The following is a 14,298-nucleotide window of genomic DNA, read 5'->3' as shown; positions in this document are numbered from 1 at the left end:
AGTAATCTATTGTGTGATAAACCCGAAGACCCCAGTTTTTGGGATAAGAACTCACTATTTGACAAAAACTGCTGGGAAAACTGGAATATAGTATAGCAGAAACTGGGCATAGACCATTATCTAACAACATATACCAAAATCAAGTCTAAATGGGTGCATGATCTAGGTATAAAGATTGACACTGTAAGCAATCTTGGATAGCAAGGAATAGTGTACCTGTCAGATTTGTGGAGAGGGAAAGACTTTATGACCAAACAAGAATTAGAGAGCAGTATAAAATGCAAAATGGATAATTTTGATTAAATTCAATCGAAAAGCTTCTGTACAAACAAAGCCAATGTAACCAAGATTAAGAGTGAGGTGGGAAATTGGGAAAGAATTTTTACAACCTATGTCTCTGATAGAGGACTTATTTCTAAAATATACAGAGAATAGAGTCAAATCTATAAGAATACAAGTCATTCCCCAATTGACAAATGGTCAAAGGATAAGAACAGGCAGTTTTCAGAGAAAGAAATTAATGTTATCTATAAGCATATGAAGAAATGCTCTAAATCACTAATGATTAGAGAATTGCAAATCAAAACAACTCTGAAGTACCACATCTCACCAGTCAGATTGGGTGGGATGATAAAACAGGAAAATGACAAATGCTAGAGAGAATCTGGGCAAATTGGAACACTAATGCATTGCTGGTGGAGTTGTGAACTCATCCAACCTTTCTGGAGAGTAATCTGGAATTATTCCTAAAGGGCTATAAATAATTTCATACCCTTTGACCCAGCAATACCACTTCTAGGGTTTTATCCGAAAGAGATCATAGAAGTGGGAGTAAGACCCATATGTACAAATATATTTATAGCAGCTCTTTTTGTGGTGGCAACGAATTGGAAATTAAGGGGGTGCCCATCAATTGGAAAATGGCTGAACAAGTTATGGTATATGCATGTAATAGAATATTATTGTGCTATAAGAAACGAGAAGCAGATGGACTTCATATTTACCTGGACAGGCTTGTACGAACTGATGCTTAGTGAGAAGAGTAGAACCAAGAGAAATTTGTACACAATTACAGACACAACATGTGTGTAATGATCAACTTTGATAGACTGGACTCTTCTCAGCAATGCAATGATATAAGTCAATCCCAAAAGGCTCATGATGGAGAGAGATGTCTACATCCAGAGAAAGAACTAGAAGGAACTGAGTTTGAATCCAGATTGAAGCAAACCACCTGATGTTTTTCTTTTTCTTGTTTGGTTTTATTTCCTATTTACCATTTTTCATTCCATCTGATACAGTCCATCTTTATAACCTGACCAGTGTCTAATGTGAAAGTATTTGTGGATACTATACTTGATTGTATGCCACCATGGGGCAGGAGGAGGACAGGGAGAGAGACAGAATGTGAACTCAAGGAATTTTGGAATTGAACCTTGTAAACTAAAAGTAAACAAAAAAATTAATAATAATAAAAAAATTAACATTTATTGCTTCAAGAGTCCTTCCTGGAACCTTTATGGTCTGCTAGGTTCCCTAATGGAGAGATGAGAGATTCCTTTGAATCATATAATTAAATAATTTTCTAGCTGGAAAATATTTTAGAGGGCAGTCTTACCAATACTGGCAGCTCCTCAACACCATCTTCATCAGGTGGTCCTCCAGCTTGAATATACTTTGGGTGATAGGAAGCTCACTAATTTATGAGGTATTCCCCTACATTTTTAGAGTTCTCCAAATTTTAGAAAGTCCTCATTTTGAACTGTAATATATCTCCTTGTAACTTCTACCTTCCACTCATTTCCTATCCTGTCCTCATACCCTAAAGAAAGAGTCCCCTCTACCCTTTATTCTTACGTGAGAGACATGGTCATTGAATTCAGTTCACTTCTGCCTGATTCAATTGTAGCACATGCTCTGGGGTTATTTTCCTAATACTTCTGGGTTACACCCAAGAATCCTTTAGAGTAACCCCCAGATATGGGGAGGTGATTTCTCTAATACTATTGTTTGTGAGCCCCTGCTGATTATCACTTGATATCAATTATCCAGTCAGACTTAACTAGCTTTTTAAAACTGATATTTACTATCGTGATAAATAAGAAGAACTGGCACAAAACATAACCCCCCCCCAAAAAAAGCTGGGGTATAGATATGTAGATAGATAGATAGATAGATAGATAGATAGATAGATAGTGTATATAGTGTCATTTCATTTCATCAATGGCTTCCAGTCCTTCAAAACTGATTTAGCACAGGGCTTCTTAAACTTTTTCAACTTCAGATCCCTTTTCACATTTCAACAGTGTTCTTTGGCATTATGTAGCCTGAGGGTATGTGGAGGGCAGAGTGTGCATGCATGATTTGTGTTCAGAACCAAGGCTGCAATGAAGTTGTGGAACACAGCAATGGCAAGTGCTTCCAGAAACAACTCTGATTCATTCCACTTCTGATTTTTAAATATTTTTTTGTCTTTGTGTGTCCAGAATCCTTTTAGGTTTCCAAATTTTTCTCAACCCCATATGGATTTAGGATACCTCCCTCCCCCAAGTTTAATAAGTTTGATTGATTGATTAAGTCAATAGAAATATTTTGACTTGATCAAGGTAGTTACTTTAAAGGGAGGTGGGGTGATTGATTGATTCAATCTCCATCTTTATCGAATTTTACAATAATTCAACAAACATTTTAAGGACCTTTGATATGTAAGTCCCTGTGGCAGGAACAGAGAACTCAGATAAATAAGACACAGACCCTGCTTTTAAGAAGCTAACAATATAGAACATGTGTGTGTGTGTGTGTGTGTGCGCGTGTGTGTGTGTGTGTTTTGGCAATGAGGAGACAAAGTGCTATGAGAAATGTAATGCAGGAGAAATAGCCTTCACCTTGTGGGGAGATAGAAAGCAGTCAGGAATGGTCTCATGGAGAAGGTGGTGTGTCTTCTGGGCCTTGCAGATTTGAACAGATAGCATTAGGTTAGGGGAGTCCAAATTAGGGATGGAGGACAAAATGAGAAAAAGCAAATTGATGGAAGATGGAGAGAATGAGAAAAGAGAGCAAGCAGTTTTGCTGAAACATAGAATGCCAGAAGGCAGATTCTTGTCTTAGTAAAACAATAGGAAAGGCAAAGATAGAATTCTTGTGGCTGAGACTATTTCATTTCCCTTTTGCAATGATGGTTCCAGGTACCATCATTGGCATATAGTAAGAAGGTGCTTAACAAATGCTTTTTGATTGTGTGATTGAAGAATCTGAAGCAGAATTTGAATAGAAGTCTCTCCTGATTATCCCCCTATTAGAAGATCCTAGATTTAGACCTGGCAGGAATGTTAGAAGCCATTCCATTTAATTCCCTCGTTTTACTGATGGGTAAACTGAAGCCTAGAGAGTTTAAGTAATTTGCCCAAGGTCACATGGGTAACAAATGGCAGAGGCAAGATTTGAGGCCAAATAGTCTTTCTCCAAAGCTAGTGCTTTTCTACTCTGCTGTATTGCTTTTCCCAATCCTTTCCCATATCCCACACTGCCTCTCAGCAGTTTGACCCAGGTCACATAATAAGCTAATACTTTGGTTCAGCTTTTTCCCTAGAGAGGTCTGCTTTCACACTTCCCTAGTTTGTGTTTAAACTTTTTTGTTTAGCTGTCTAATAGAGCATCATTACATGTAGTTAACTTTTCTCAAGTAAGGCTGTCTGTCCTGTTTGGGGACTTTTATTAACATACTTTGGGAGTTTCTATTAAGAATTTCTGTGCTGGTAAGCTTACTAGGGACAGACCCAGGAGAGTAGGAGCCAGGCGCCTGGAATGTCTGCCTACATTTGCTGACTCATTATAAATGTCAGACAGTCTGGTATGAGAATGATGATAAATGTGTTGTGCTCCACTGAAAGAATCATGTTCGCTGAGATTAACCCCATGGTGGCAGCCTTCTCATCCATTAAATAGCATCCCACTGGCCACAGTCAGTTTTTCTGTACTCTTGAAAACAGCATGCATGAGCAAAAATGGCTTTGATGAAAACCCAGAGGACCCTAAAGTCTATGCAATAAAAGATAATGCAAACAGTGATTCATTAAACAAACAGAGAAGGAAAGAGAACAGACAGCTGCCTTAGGCCTCCCTAAGGAATTCATTCATTCATACAACTTTCCTGTCAAGTCAGTGAGGTACCTGAGTACCATATGTAAACTTTGCCACCCAGAGTAGGCAGGAGAGGTGAACTGCCTTGCTTCCAGGGATGCTACCCCCAGTAAAGCTGTTCTTTTTCAGGAACTTGAGAATGACCTTATGCTACTTCCTTATCTAGTCCTTCATTTCCCCATTTGTAAAATGAAGAAGTTGGAGCTGATAATTTTTTTTTTTGCTTTTTGGAGGGCTATTGGGGTTAATTGACTTGCCAGAAGTCACACGGCTAGTAAGTGTGTCAAGTGTCTGAGGCCGGAGTTGAACTCAGGTCCTCCTGACTCCAGGGCTGGTGCTCTATTCACTGTGCCACCTAGCCGCCCTGGAGCTGATAATTTTTAAGAGTGCATTTAGCTCTTTCTCTGAATTTTCCTCAATGATTATAGAAAAATCTATTAGGGAGGTAACAGAGATTAAATTAAAGGGGCAAAGCCTCTGTCCACATGGAGTTAAAATCTAGCAGGATATTTCACACAGTGACTCTTTTAATAAGGACCACTTGACCTGAATCAGAAGTGCTCCTATCTTCTGTTTTCACTTGAGGTGAAATGGTATAGGAGAAGAGAAGAGAGTCCATATCAGAGCATCAGGGGATGCTCGCAATTATTGAAACAACTTGCATGAAGATTTAGCAGGCAAGACAATGGGGCAGTCAGACAGATAGCAAGAGAAAGAGGTGAAATGTGGAGTCAGGAAAACAAGAGTGAAGAAGGTGATTGACGGTGTCAAAGGCTACAGAGAGGTCAACAATCATGAGACTTGAGAAAAGATCATTGATAACTTTGGAGAGGGCAGTTTCAATTGAATGATGAGATCAGAAGCCAGACTGCAAAGAGTTAAGAAGAGTGTTAGGGGAAAGGACTGTAAGTACCAATGATAGTCTTATCAATAGATAGTCTTCTAATAGGAATTTAGCCACAAAAGAGAGGAGAGATATAGGATGGTGGCTATAGTGACAAACAAATCAAATAAGGTTTTTGAGTATGAGGAAAATATGGGTATGTTTATAGTTAAGGGGGAAGGAGCCAGTAGATAAGGAGAAAAATGGTATATAAGTGAAAGAGTAAGAATGATAAAAGGGGCAATCTGCTGGAAAAGATGAGATGGAATGAGATAGCTTGTGCATGTGTGTGGGGGGGAATGTTGTCTTGGCTAGGAGAAGGGCCACCTCTTCAAGTGATCCGGGAATGAAGGAGGGGATAGTGGGTGAAGATATTTGAATGATGTGAGATGAGGGGGAGGAAAAAAAAAAAACAACATGTGACTGGCCTACATTTTTTTCAGTGACATATGATGCAAAGTTCTTAGCTAATTGGGTAATCATAGATGGAACTGTGGGAGGCTTGAGGAGAGATGAAAAGTTTTGGAAAAACTGATGGTGTGAGTAGGATAGAGAAACCATTAGGGAGATTTAAAAGCATTTCTACTCCAATGAGTACCCAGTTGAGATTATGAAACATAAACTTGCAATGGACAGAAATAGCACCATTTTGTGAGTTTTCTCCTGGGTTCATTCAGTAGCATGTGAGTAAGGTAAAGGCAGCAGGACGGGGTTTGGAAGAGCAAGATCTTCAACAGGATAAAAGGACAAAGACCTGAAGAAAAAGGTCAATATAGAGTTGAAGTAGTTCACCAAGAGGTCAAGAATGGGAAGAAGAATGTAGACCATGTAGGGGGTGATGGCCTGAGAAAGAACTGAGGGGTGGAGTGATTGGAAATCAGGATGTGGTCAAAGAAGAGGCTTTTGAATTTCAAGGGAGAGGGAGAGACAGAATGGCCACAGACTGTGACCAAATAAAGTCATTTCATTAACATGGATGTGAGACACTTGTGATTGACACAAAGATCAATGACCATCTCTGTCTCTAACTGTAATGAGATGGAAGAGTAAGCTGAAGAATTGGGAGGTTAGGGTATTTGAAGTAGTATCAATATGTGTGTTCAGGTCCTATAGTATGAAAGCAGGACTTGGGGAGAAGAGAGAGACTGTGAACCAGCCATTAAATGCTTTGAATAAGAAAATAGGATGTCCTGCAGGTCTGTAAGCAACAGTGACTAGAATTTTGATTGGGTGATAAATATGGATTGAATGAACTTCAAAGGAGGAGAGGTTACTTATTGATGGTGGCAGATGGAGAGACTAGAAATGGAAACAGAGAACCAGGCGTATTATGACTCCCCAACTTCAACCAATGAGTGAAAGTGCTAACAGTACTGGAAAGGGTAACCAGGGAAGCTGTGTGATTAGAGTGGAACCAGTTTTAATGACTTCAAGATGGAGGGAGACAGAAAAGAAAATGCTTAAGATGAAAGCCAATTGGTTACCTATAAAGCAGGCATTCTAGAGAGCATAATGGGAAGGGTCAAGGAGCTTTAGAGTAGGAAGTGGGGGCAGAGGCACTGGAGGGAGTAAGGGGGCTAGGAATAAGGGAGGGGCCAGTGGGAAGTGGAGAATGGGATCTAGCCATTGCATCTGAGTTTTCAGAATAACCAGGATGGGGTGGGTATGATGGTATGGAAGAATGTTAATTATTGAGAATGAGTGCAAGTTGGTTATAATTTGTCCAGTTCACAGGGGTTTGGCTTTCGGTTGAGTTGTCCCAGGACTTCAGGCAGCTGTCTTCCTGGAAAAAGATGGGGATGCAGTTGTGTTATGGTTTGTCTTTCATTCTCAAAGAGAACCATGACATCAGGAATATGATGCCATGACTTGCAATTGAATGGGTTTTAGTGAGGGAGGGTTGTGTAAAGTCACCAGTCTCACTTTCTCCTCCAGAGCCATCTGGATCTAGTGGCCAGATATAGATCAGGACAACTATAGATGGCCCAGGAAGCAGTGGGAGACCTTTGTCTTTTCAAGCTAAAGTCTTTCTGAGATCTCACTTTGCCTGAGGCAACACTCATTCAGTGATTAGGTCTCTTTAAGAAGTGAGTCAAGGGCTGGCCCCTTTAAAATAAAAAAAAAAATCAAACTGGAAGGGGAAGACCTTCAGGGCTGCTAGCAGAAAGAGAAATAATTAATATTTGCCTTTACTCTGAGCTATCTGGGCCCCCAAAATAATCATTAAGTGATGCTTGGGCAGGGACCTATTTTTGTCCAATTAATGAGAGACAGAGGAGGCTGGTAAGTCCTTTGGAGCAACAATATTTAGAGTAGAAGAAATTTGAGACTTACATAATTCTGGGAAAGTCACAACCTCCCTGAGCTTCATCTGCAAAATGGAGACCATGACCATCTGACATTGTACATATCACTCACTCTTCTTAGCCCCACCTTCTATAATGATAAAGTGAAGGGATTGAACTAGATGATTTCGAAGGTGCCTTTCAGTCTTCAATCCTATTATTCTATGGTAGTGGGTGATATTTTCAACTCAGTTTTTCAAAAGATTTAGAAATAATGTTCAAATGGGCAATTTTCATATCACCAGGATCTCCAATACTTATACGGTAACAGGCAAATTCCCACTGAGCCAAGGAATTAGTATCATCATGGAAAAGTAACTTCTGGGGATTGATCATATGCTCATCAGAGAGATGAAGTTAAGGTAAGGAAGAAATAAATCAGAGACTGGTTGCTGGTTTCCTCACCTACCTTATTGGTTTATTTTCCCACTTTTAAAATGTAGTATTGAATGGTCTCTGGAGTTTTCTGGTACCTGGAATTCTAAGTGGAAAGAGGAGGGTGGACAAGAAGTATTTTATTCATAACAAGGTGGAATCATTCAAATAGAGGAAAGAAGGTTGAAATGTTCCTTCAGCTTAGACATATTAGCAGTGGACCTGTGATTATTATCTTCATAATAACCACTAGAAAATCATTTATTGAGTTTAATTAGAAACCATTTTGGTGGCAGAGGAATGAAAGTAGGGAGCCTACTATACCCCATACTTGTTGAGGATCAGAACTCTGGAGGCCCACTAATAAACACACAATTTTACTCAAGAGAGGTATTTCATGGGCATTACCAAGCACACTATCTACTCATAGGAGTTCCTGGCTCTAAAACCCAAAAATGACTTTTATTTTTTGAGGATAAAATCCTTAACATTCTTTTTTTTTAAGCAATTGGGGTTAAGTAACTTGCTCAAGGTTACACAGCTAGATAATCCTTAAAATTCTAAAAAGTATTTTGTTGGGTCTGTTATTTCTTTGAAGTGAATATACATCATGTTTTCTCATTCTGTTTAACTTTTGGCTATATGCTTGTGCATGTCTATCTGTAAAGCCAAGCATGAGCAGCTTTCCAGAGGACTTCTGCTGTGAACAGCTTTCAAGGTTCTAATTACATAGTATAGTGAACTCTCCATTTATTCAATAACAAAAAAAGAGCAGAACATTTACAGAAAATCAAGGTACAGCAATCCCAGTGTTACAGCTTATCACAGAAAATCAAAATGCAGTATTTACCGTGTCACAACTCAACAACTTATCACTCAAATGTCCACATAGTTTTCACCAAAGTGGTCACATAGTTTTAAAACAAAGTACATTCATTTAGTTAACACAAAATCCTTAATTCAATCATCAAGTACAAAAGTCAAAGTTCTTCACCCCTAGGTCATAGTAAATCATAATCTTCTCAGTCAGTACACAGTATCCAAGTAAAGTCTTCTTTCAGCTTGACTTGAGTCTGGCTCTCAGCTTCCATGGTCCCAGCTCCAACTGTCACCTGGGTACAAAGGCAAGCAGCTCCCAGTTCCTTGTCCAGCTCCTTGTCCAGTTCCTGTTACGTATTAAAGTTCACAGTGACCAGTCCACCTCAAATCCTTCACAGTTTCTGTTTCTGGGGAGACAAAGCTTCACAGAGCCACAATAATATTCATACACATTGCGAGCACCGTCATCAATCAATCTGCCTGTGAAATCAACTCAGACCCACCAACAAGGTCTGAGAACTCAACACAAATCATCAACAAAGAAATCAACACAGACCCACAGACAAGGTCCAAGAGAGCAGCACAAATCATCAGTAAACTCCCAGGACCTCCAAAACCATCCTCTAGGACTTCTGTAAACATTCAACCATAAAACCCTCTTTCAGGGCTTCCAGTAAGGTCCCAGGGCTTCTGTACAAAGCATCAAAAACAAACATCAACATAGACAGAGCAGACAGAGTTCTGGGATACCACAAGTTTTCTCCTTCTTGACTCTGCCACCACAAGAGTCCTCTTCTCAGTTCTGCTGTCTCTAGCCTGGAAATTGTCCTATATGGTCATTAGCTCCTCCCCTCCCTGTTGCAGGAGTTAATCAGTTCTAGGGTTCACAAGTTGTGCCGTTCACACTTTCTGTTTCTTTTTTTTTTTCTTTTTGCTTTTTGGAGGGCAATTGGTGTTGACACACTTTCTGTTTCTTAACAGACTTGACACAAGGCTCAAAAGAAACTTGAACTGAAACAAGGTGTTAATTCAGTAGCTGAAACAGGGTGTGAACTACTTCTGTGCTTGTCATTACACTATCATAGGGAAAGGAGTCCATCTATCTTTTCTTGATTTTTTTTTAAAAACACTGTATATGCTAGTAGATCATATGAACTGTTCATTAGTTATCCTTTACTCTTGCTACATGACAAGTTCACCTCCTTTTCCAGTCACACATGCCAGGGAAGAAGTGTAAAGGGTATATATCATCATCCTTAACTATCTTAAAAATATGACAAAATTATTATTTAAAGAATGTTGGCAATGAATATTCATCTTAGACATTGTTGGACCTAATTTGACTAAAAATCATTGGACTTCTCAGATTTTTTACAGGGAGATGAAAAAGGAGAGGAAAGACTGATATTACTCGTTGTATTTCCACAGGAGAAGCTTTACATCCACAACTGCCTCCAAAGGAGTGTTAATGCTCTGTACTGTGCCAACATCTTAGGGAAAAGGTGGCAAGATAGAGAGGACCAGAGCCCCACACCTCTGCTTCATTGTTTTTTCAGATAGAGAAGACAGGTATAAGAAAACAGAAACAAGAAACATCTATTTTTCTGCATAATTACAAAGAGTGAGGTCTAGAGGAAAAGAATTCAAAAGATCTGTATCTTGAACCTCTGCTTAATACCTCCAGTCAAACCTGGTCAAATGCTAGCTCTCATGCCAACTCCTTAAGTCTTCCCAATTGAGAGCAAAAAGTCTTATGTTAACACTCCAAACTCTTTTTTAAATTTAATTTTACATTTGTAGACTAAAACAAGCATTTCCATAATATAGTACAATAAAAAAGATGCAGAAAACTGCAAATCTAGTATGTACAACTTGCTATTCCTTTCAAACATACAACAAAATTATCAAGCAGTTTTTTTTTTTCTTCCCTACCACACCAGGGATAGCTACCATTAGATACAAATTGGTATGTATATGTAAAATTATTCTGTATATACTTCTCTTTATCAGTTCTTTCTCTGAATGCAGATAAGATCTTTCTTCATAAGTCCTTTATAGTTAATTTGGGTATTTATAATAGACAAAATAACCTATTGGCTCAAAGTCATTCTAAAAACAATATTGCCGTTACTGTATTCATTATTCTCTTATTGTGTCCAATAACTCTTTGGACATAATTACAGATTGTTCTCCAAAATGATTGGATCATTTTACATTTCCACAAACAATGAATTAGTGTCCCAATTTTTCCACATCCTCTCTAGCTATCTATCATTTTAGTCAATCTGGTCCAGGCCTGAGGGGTTCCCCCTTGCTCTCTAAGGATAAAATAGTTTTGAATAAATAGAGGGCTGCCCTGTTAAGCAGAAAGCTGTTTCTTTGGTCAAATCAGTATGTCTCTTTAGGGCCTACTTTCTTGGCTTTAGCTGATGGTGGAAAAGGTATAATGGAATGTCCTTTTCTCCCTTCCAAAAAGGTACTAGGTAGTTAGATGCCATTTGATAATTTATGGAATTACCAAGGATAGTTAAGTAGCTGGATTCACTGTAATTTAATAAACATTTATTTTAAATGCCTATTATATACAGACGCCTGCTCTAGGTGCTGGAAGGAGGCAATGTAAAATATATATTAAAGACAAAATAATTTTTTGAGATGCTATTAGGAATTCAGTGCCCTGTACCCCCAGTGTATTGGAGCAGGTGTCTATTCTGTATAATCATTTCATGTGAGCAAACCTCAATGAGGGCTCTCTCTGTGGGATTTATGATTGGCCTAGTAATATTTATCCTTAGAGCTGAATTCACTCTGAAAGCTACTTGAGTTACAAAATGTGGTTTGTTGGGAGAGTGGCTTCCTGATAAGAGAGAAATGACAGCTTTGACCACAGGCTTTTATTTTACTGGTCTGTGATACTGTGATGGGGTTCCTTCTGTGGACACAAGCCATCCTAATAGCCCTATGCATCATTATGACAAAGGTTAGAATTGGAGAAAACTTGAGCTGAAATGAAAGAATAGAATTTTGATTATTTTAACGCTTGAAAGTGACATTACCTTGGAGTCTTTATCGGTTGGCAAATTGCAACCTGGAATGAAATTGCTTTAAAAATGTATCCAGAGATACTTTTCTACAGCTGTGATAAAGTCATTCAGTTGTATTTAGGAATGCATTTCTATCTACACCACTCTGAGATAGGCTTTGTGCTGTGCTTAGAGGACAGAGAAAAAAGGACTGCTTATCAGTTTCTTCAGCTTCAGAAGTGGAGATGCGCATCTTGGCCTTTGTGTGATATGGTGGAAGGAAGGCTGGATTTGAAGTTATAAGGCCTAGGTTTGAATCCTGGCTTTGCAACTTCCTAGGTCACCATGGGTAAATCGAATAATCTTTCAGACCCTTAGCTTCTGAATCTGTAAAATGAAAGGATTGAATGAGATGGTTTCTTAGGATTTAGAAATGGAAAGGACCTCAAGGGTCACCCAGCCTCACCCACTCTTCAGTCCTGTGATACCTCAATTCAGGTTGAACATATGGTGGTATAATGGAAACACCATGGACTTGGAGTCAGAAAGAACTGAATTTAAATCCTGCCCTGATGTTTACTAGCTGCATAACCCTGTGTGACCACTTGAAGACTTTGTTTCCTCATTTAAAAAAATGTAGATAATAATATCATCTGTCTCAGAATTATCATGAGGATCAAATGGAAAGTGTTTTGAAAATCTTAATTGTGTCTCTATATGGCAGATGCTATTTGTCTGCCCTCCTCACTACCTACCCTTCCACCCCCAGAATGTAAGCTTCTTGTGCAAGAATTATTTCATTTATTTTATTTGTTTCCCTAGCAACTAGCACAGTGATGGCACCTAGTAGATTCTTAATGAATTCTTGTTGTTTGATGATGACACTTGCAAAAAATAAATTAAAAAGATGTCCTCCTATCTTGGTCAAGCATAAGTAGTTGAGCACCCTAATTATTCAATGGCCAGTGGGCTCTTGAGTCGATTACATGTTTTTGTATCATTAATACTTACAAAGTCTAACATCTCTCCTGTCCCTGTGAGATGGTAGAAATGTGGCCCTCTCACAAGCAGTCTGTGGGACTGCAGACAGATCAGAAGATCAAGTGACCACCCCTTTTCATGATGCTGTTGCCCCACTGGAGTGACAGCTTGGTAATCTAGTTCTTAGGAAGTCATTTTCAAATTGTTGACTACAGGTGCCCTAATCTACGTCTACTCTACCTTGGCTTTTCCTCAGGGTGACAGGAAGAATAGTTGAGAGCAGATGAGAAGGGGAGGGGTTTGCTTGATTAAAAACAAACACCTTTGAATAGTGGGGTTCTAGGCCTTATTGTTATAAGTGTCTTCCACACCCATAATCCATCAAAGAAAAACTCTGGGCTATTTGGTTATTAGCTATCTTGGCTAATTTTTTCCCCTTTTGTATGTGTGTGTGTGTGTGTGTGTGTCTCTGCTTCATAGTCTTAGGCAAAAGAAGGGGAACATCGCCCACAAACACTGGACTGGAACTTCAAATGTAGTCAAGTGCAAACCTTGCACAGCTTCTGCACACAACAGCCTTGTCTGCGGCTCGGATGGCCACACCTACACCTCCAAGGTAAACGTCCTTTGTTCTTTATAGGTCTTCTCCATCATCATTGTTATCTTCCATAAGCTTCCTCTAAAGTGCTTCGCAGCATTTGGACTGAACCAAAGAACCTCTCCACTCCACATGTACCCTTGTCAATAAACACACACACACACACACACACGCGGACATAGACATGTGGACACACATATGCCATCCTTGAATCTTATATGTCAGTGTATGACAGACAGACAAATGTGAATAACCCTGCACAAGACAGATTGGTAGGCCAGATGACAATGTTACTTCACTTAGGCCAAAGCATCAGTGCCTTTGAGTGACAGGGGACAAAGGGAGGGGATAATTTTTTCAGTAGGGCAGATCAGAAAAATTAAACATAATTATTAATCCATGAATGGATGTGAGCAATTCTTTGATTGAGCCAGAAAGGCTTCAGGGACGAAGTAGAGTTTCAGAGCCATTTATGTAATGGGAAAGAGGCAGTCTGATTGCTGTGGATCAGGATTTCTAGCCTGTGCTGCTGGTCTGTTGAAAATGGGAATATGACCCACCAAAAAATGGGACATTTCTCCTTGAGTTTAAGATGCTGCCATCATTTATAGGACCACATTTTTGGTTTTAAGGGAAAAAAAAAAAAACAAAGACAAATTGGTTAAGAACATGATGGGGCAGTAGGATCCACAGATATTCTTTTAAATCTTTGAACTTCCTTTTCTTTTTCTCTGTCAGAAAGTTGGTAACCACAGATAAGAGCCTCTCTATGGTAGTGGAAGAAGTCAGAGAATCCATGGATGTTGAAGGAGAGGGAGCTTGGTCTAGGAAAGGGGGTATTTATTAGTTGCTCTATTCATCGCTTATCTTTAAATGTTTTACCTCATAATGATAATTCAGTGGGAGTGGAGAGAGTATACAATATTGTGTTGTAAAAGACAAACAAAATTTATCAATTTTAAGTATATATTATATATAATGCATATATACACATACATATTACATATAAATATAGATATTCAGTCACATGTATTGATCGTCACTGTGTTCAGAGTCTCGTATGAAACATGTGTGTTTCACAAACAAAAGCAGACAAGGACCCTTGTGTTTTGGATGAGATATCCTAGCATGTGG

General features: G+C 39.0%; 1 protein-coding gene across 1 annotated transcript in view; it reads left to right on the top strand.

Annotated features, from left to right (window-relative positions):
* SPOCK1 (SPARC (osteonectin), cwcv and kazal like domains proteoglycan 1) overlaps positions 1 to 14,298 on the top strand; it is an 875,982-nt gene that overhangs the window by 608,653 nt on the left and 253,031 nt on the right. Inside the window, exon 5 of the mRNA XM_069091897.1 lies at positions 13,047 to 13,182. Coding sequence (XP_068947998.1) covers positions 13,047 to 13,182 — 136 coding nt within the window. The remainder of the gene's footprint in view (positions 1 to 13,046; positions 13,183 to 14,298) is intronic.

The sequence above is a fragment of the Petaurus breviceps genome, unplaced genomic scaffold, assembly GCF_028583685.1.
Source record: "Petaurus breviceps papuanus isolate PSGF00001 unplaced genomic scaffold, PetGlider_PUasm1.0 189, whole genome shotgun sequence".
NCBI lineage: Eukaryota > Metazoa > Chordata > Mammalia > Diprotodontia > Petauridae > Petaurus > Petaurus breviceps.
The sequence above is the reverse complement of the archived record's forward strand: the minus strand, read 5'-3'. Positions and strand labels throughout refer to the sequence as shown.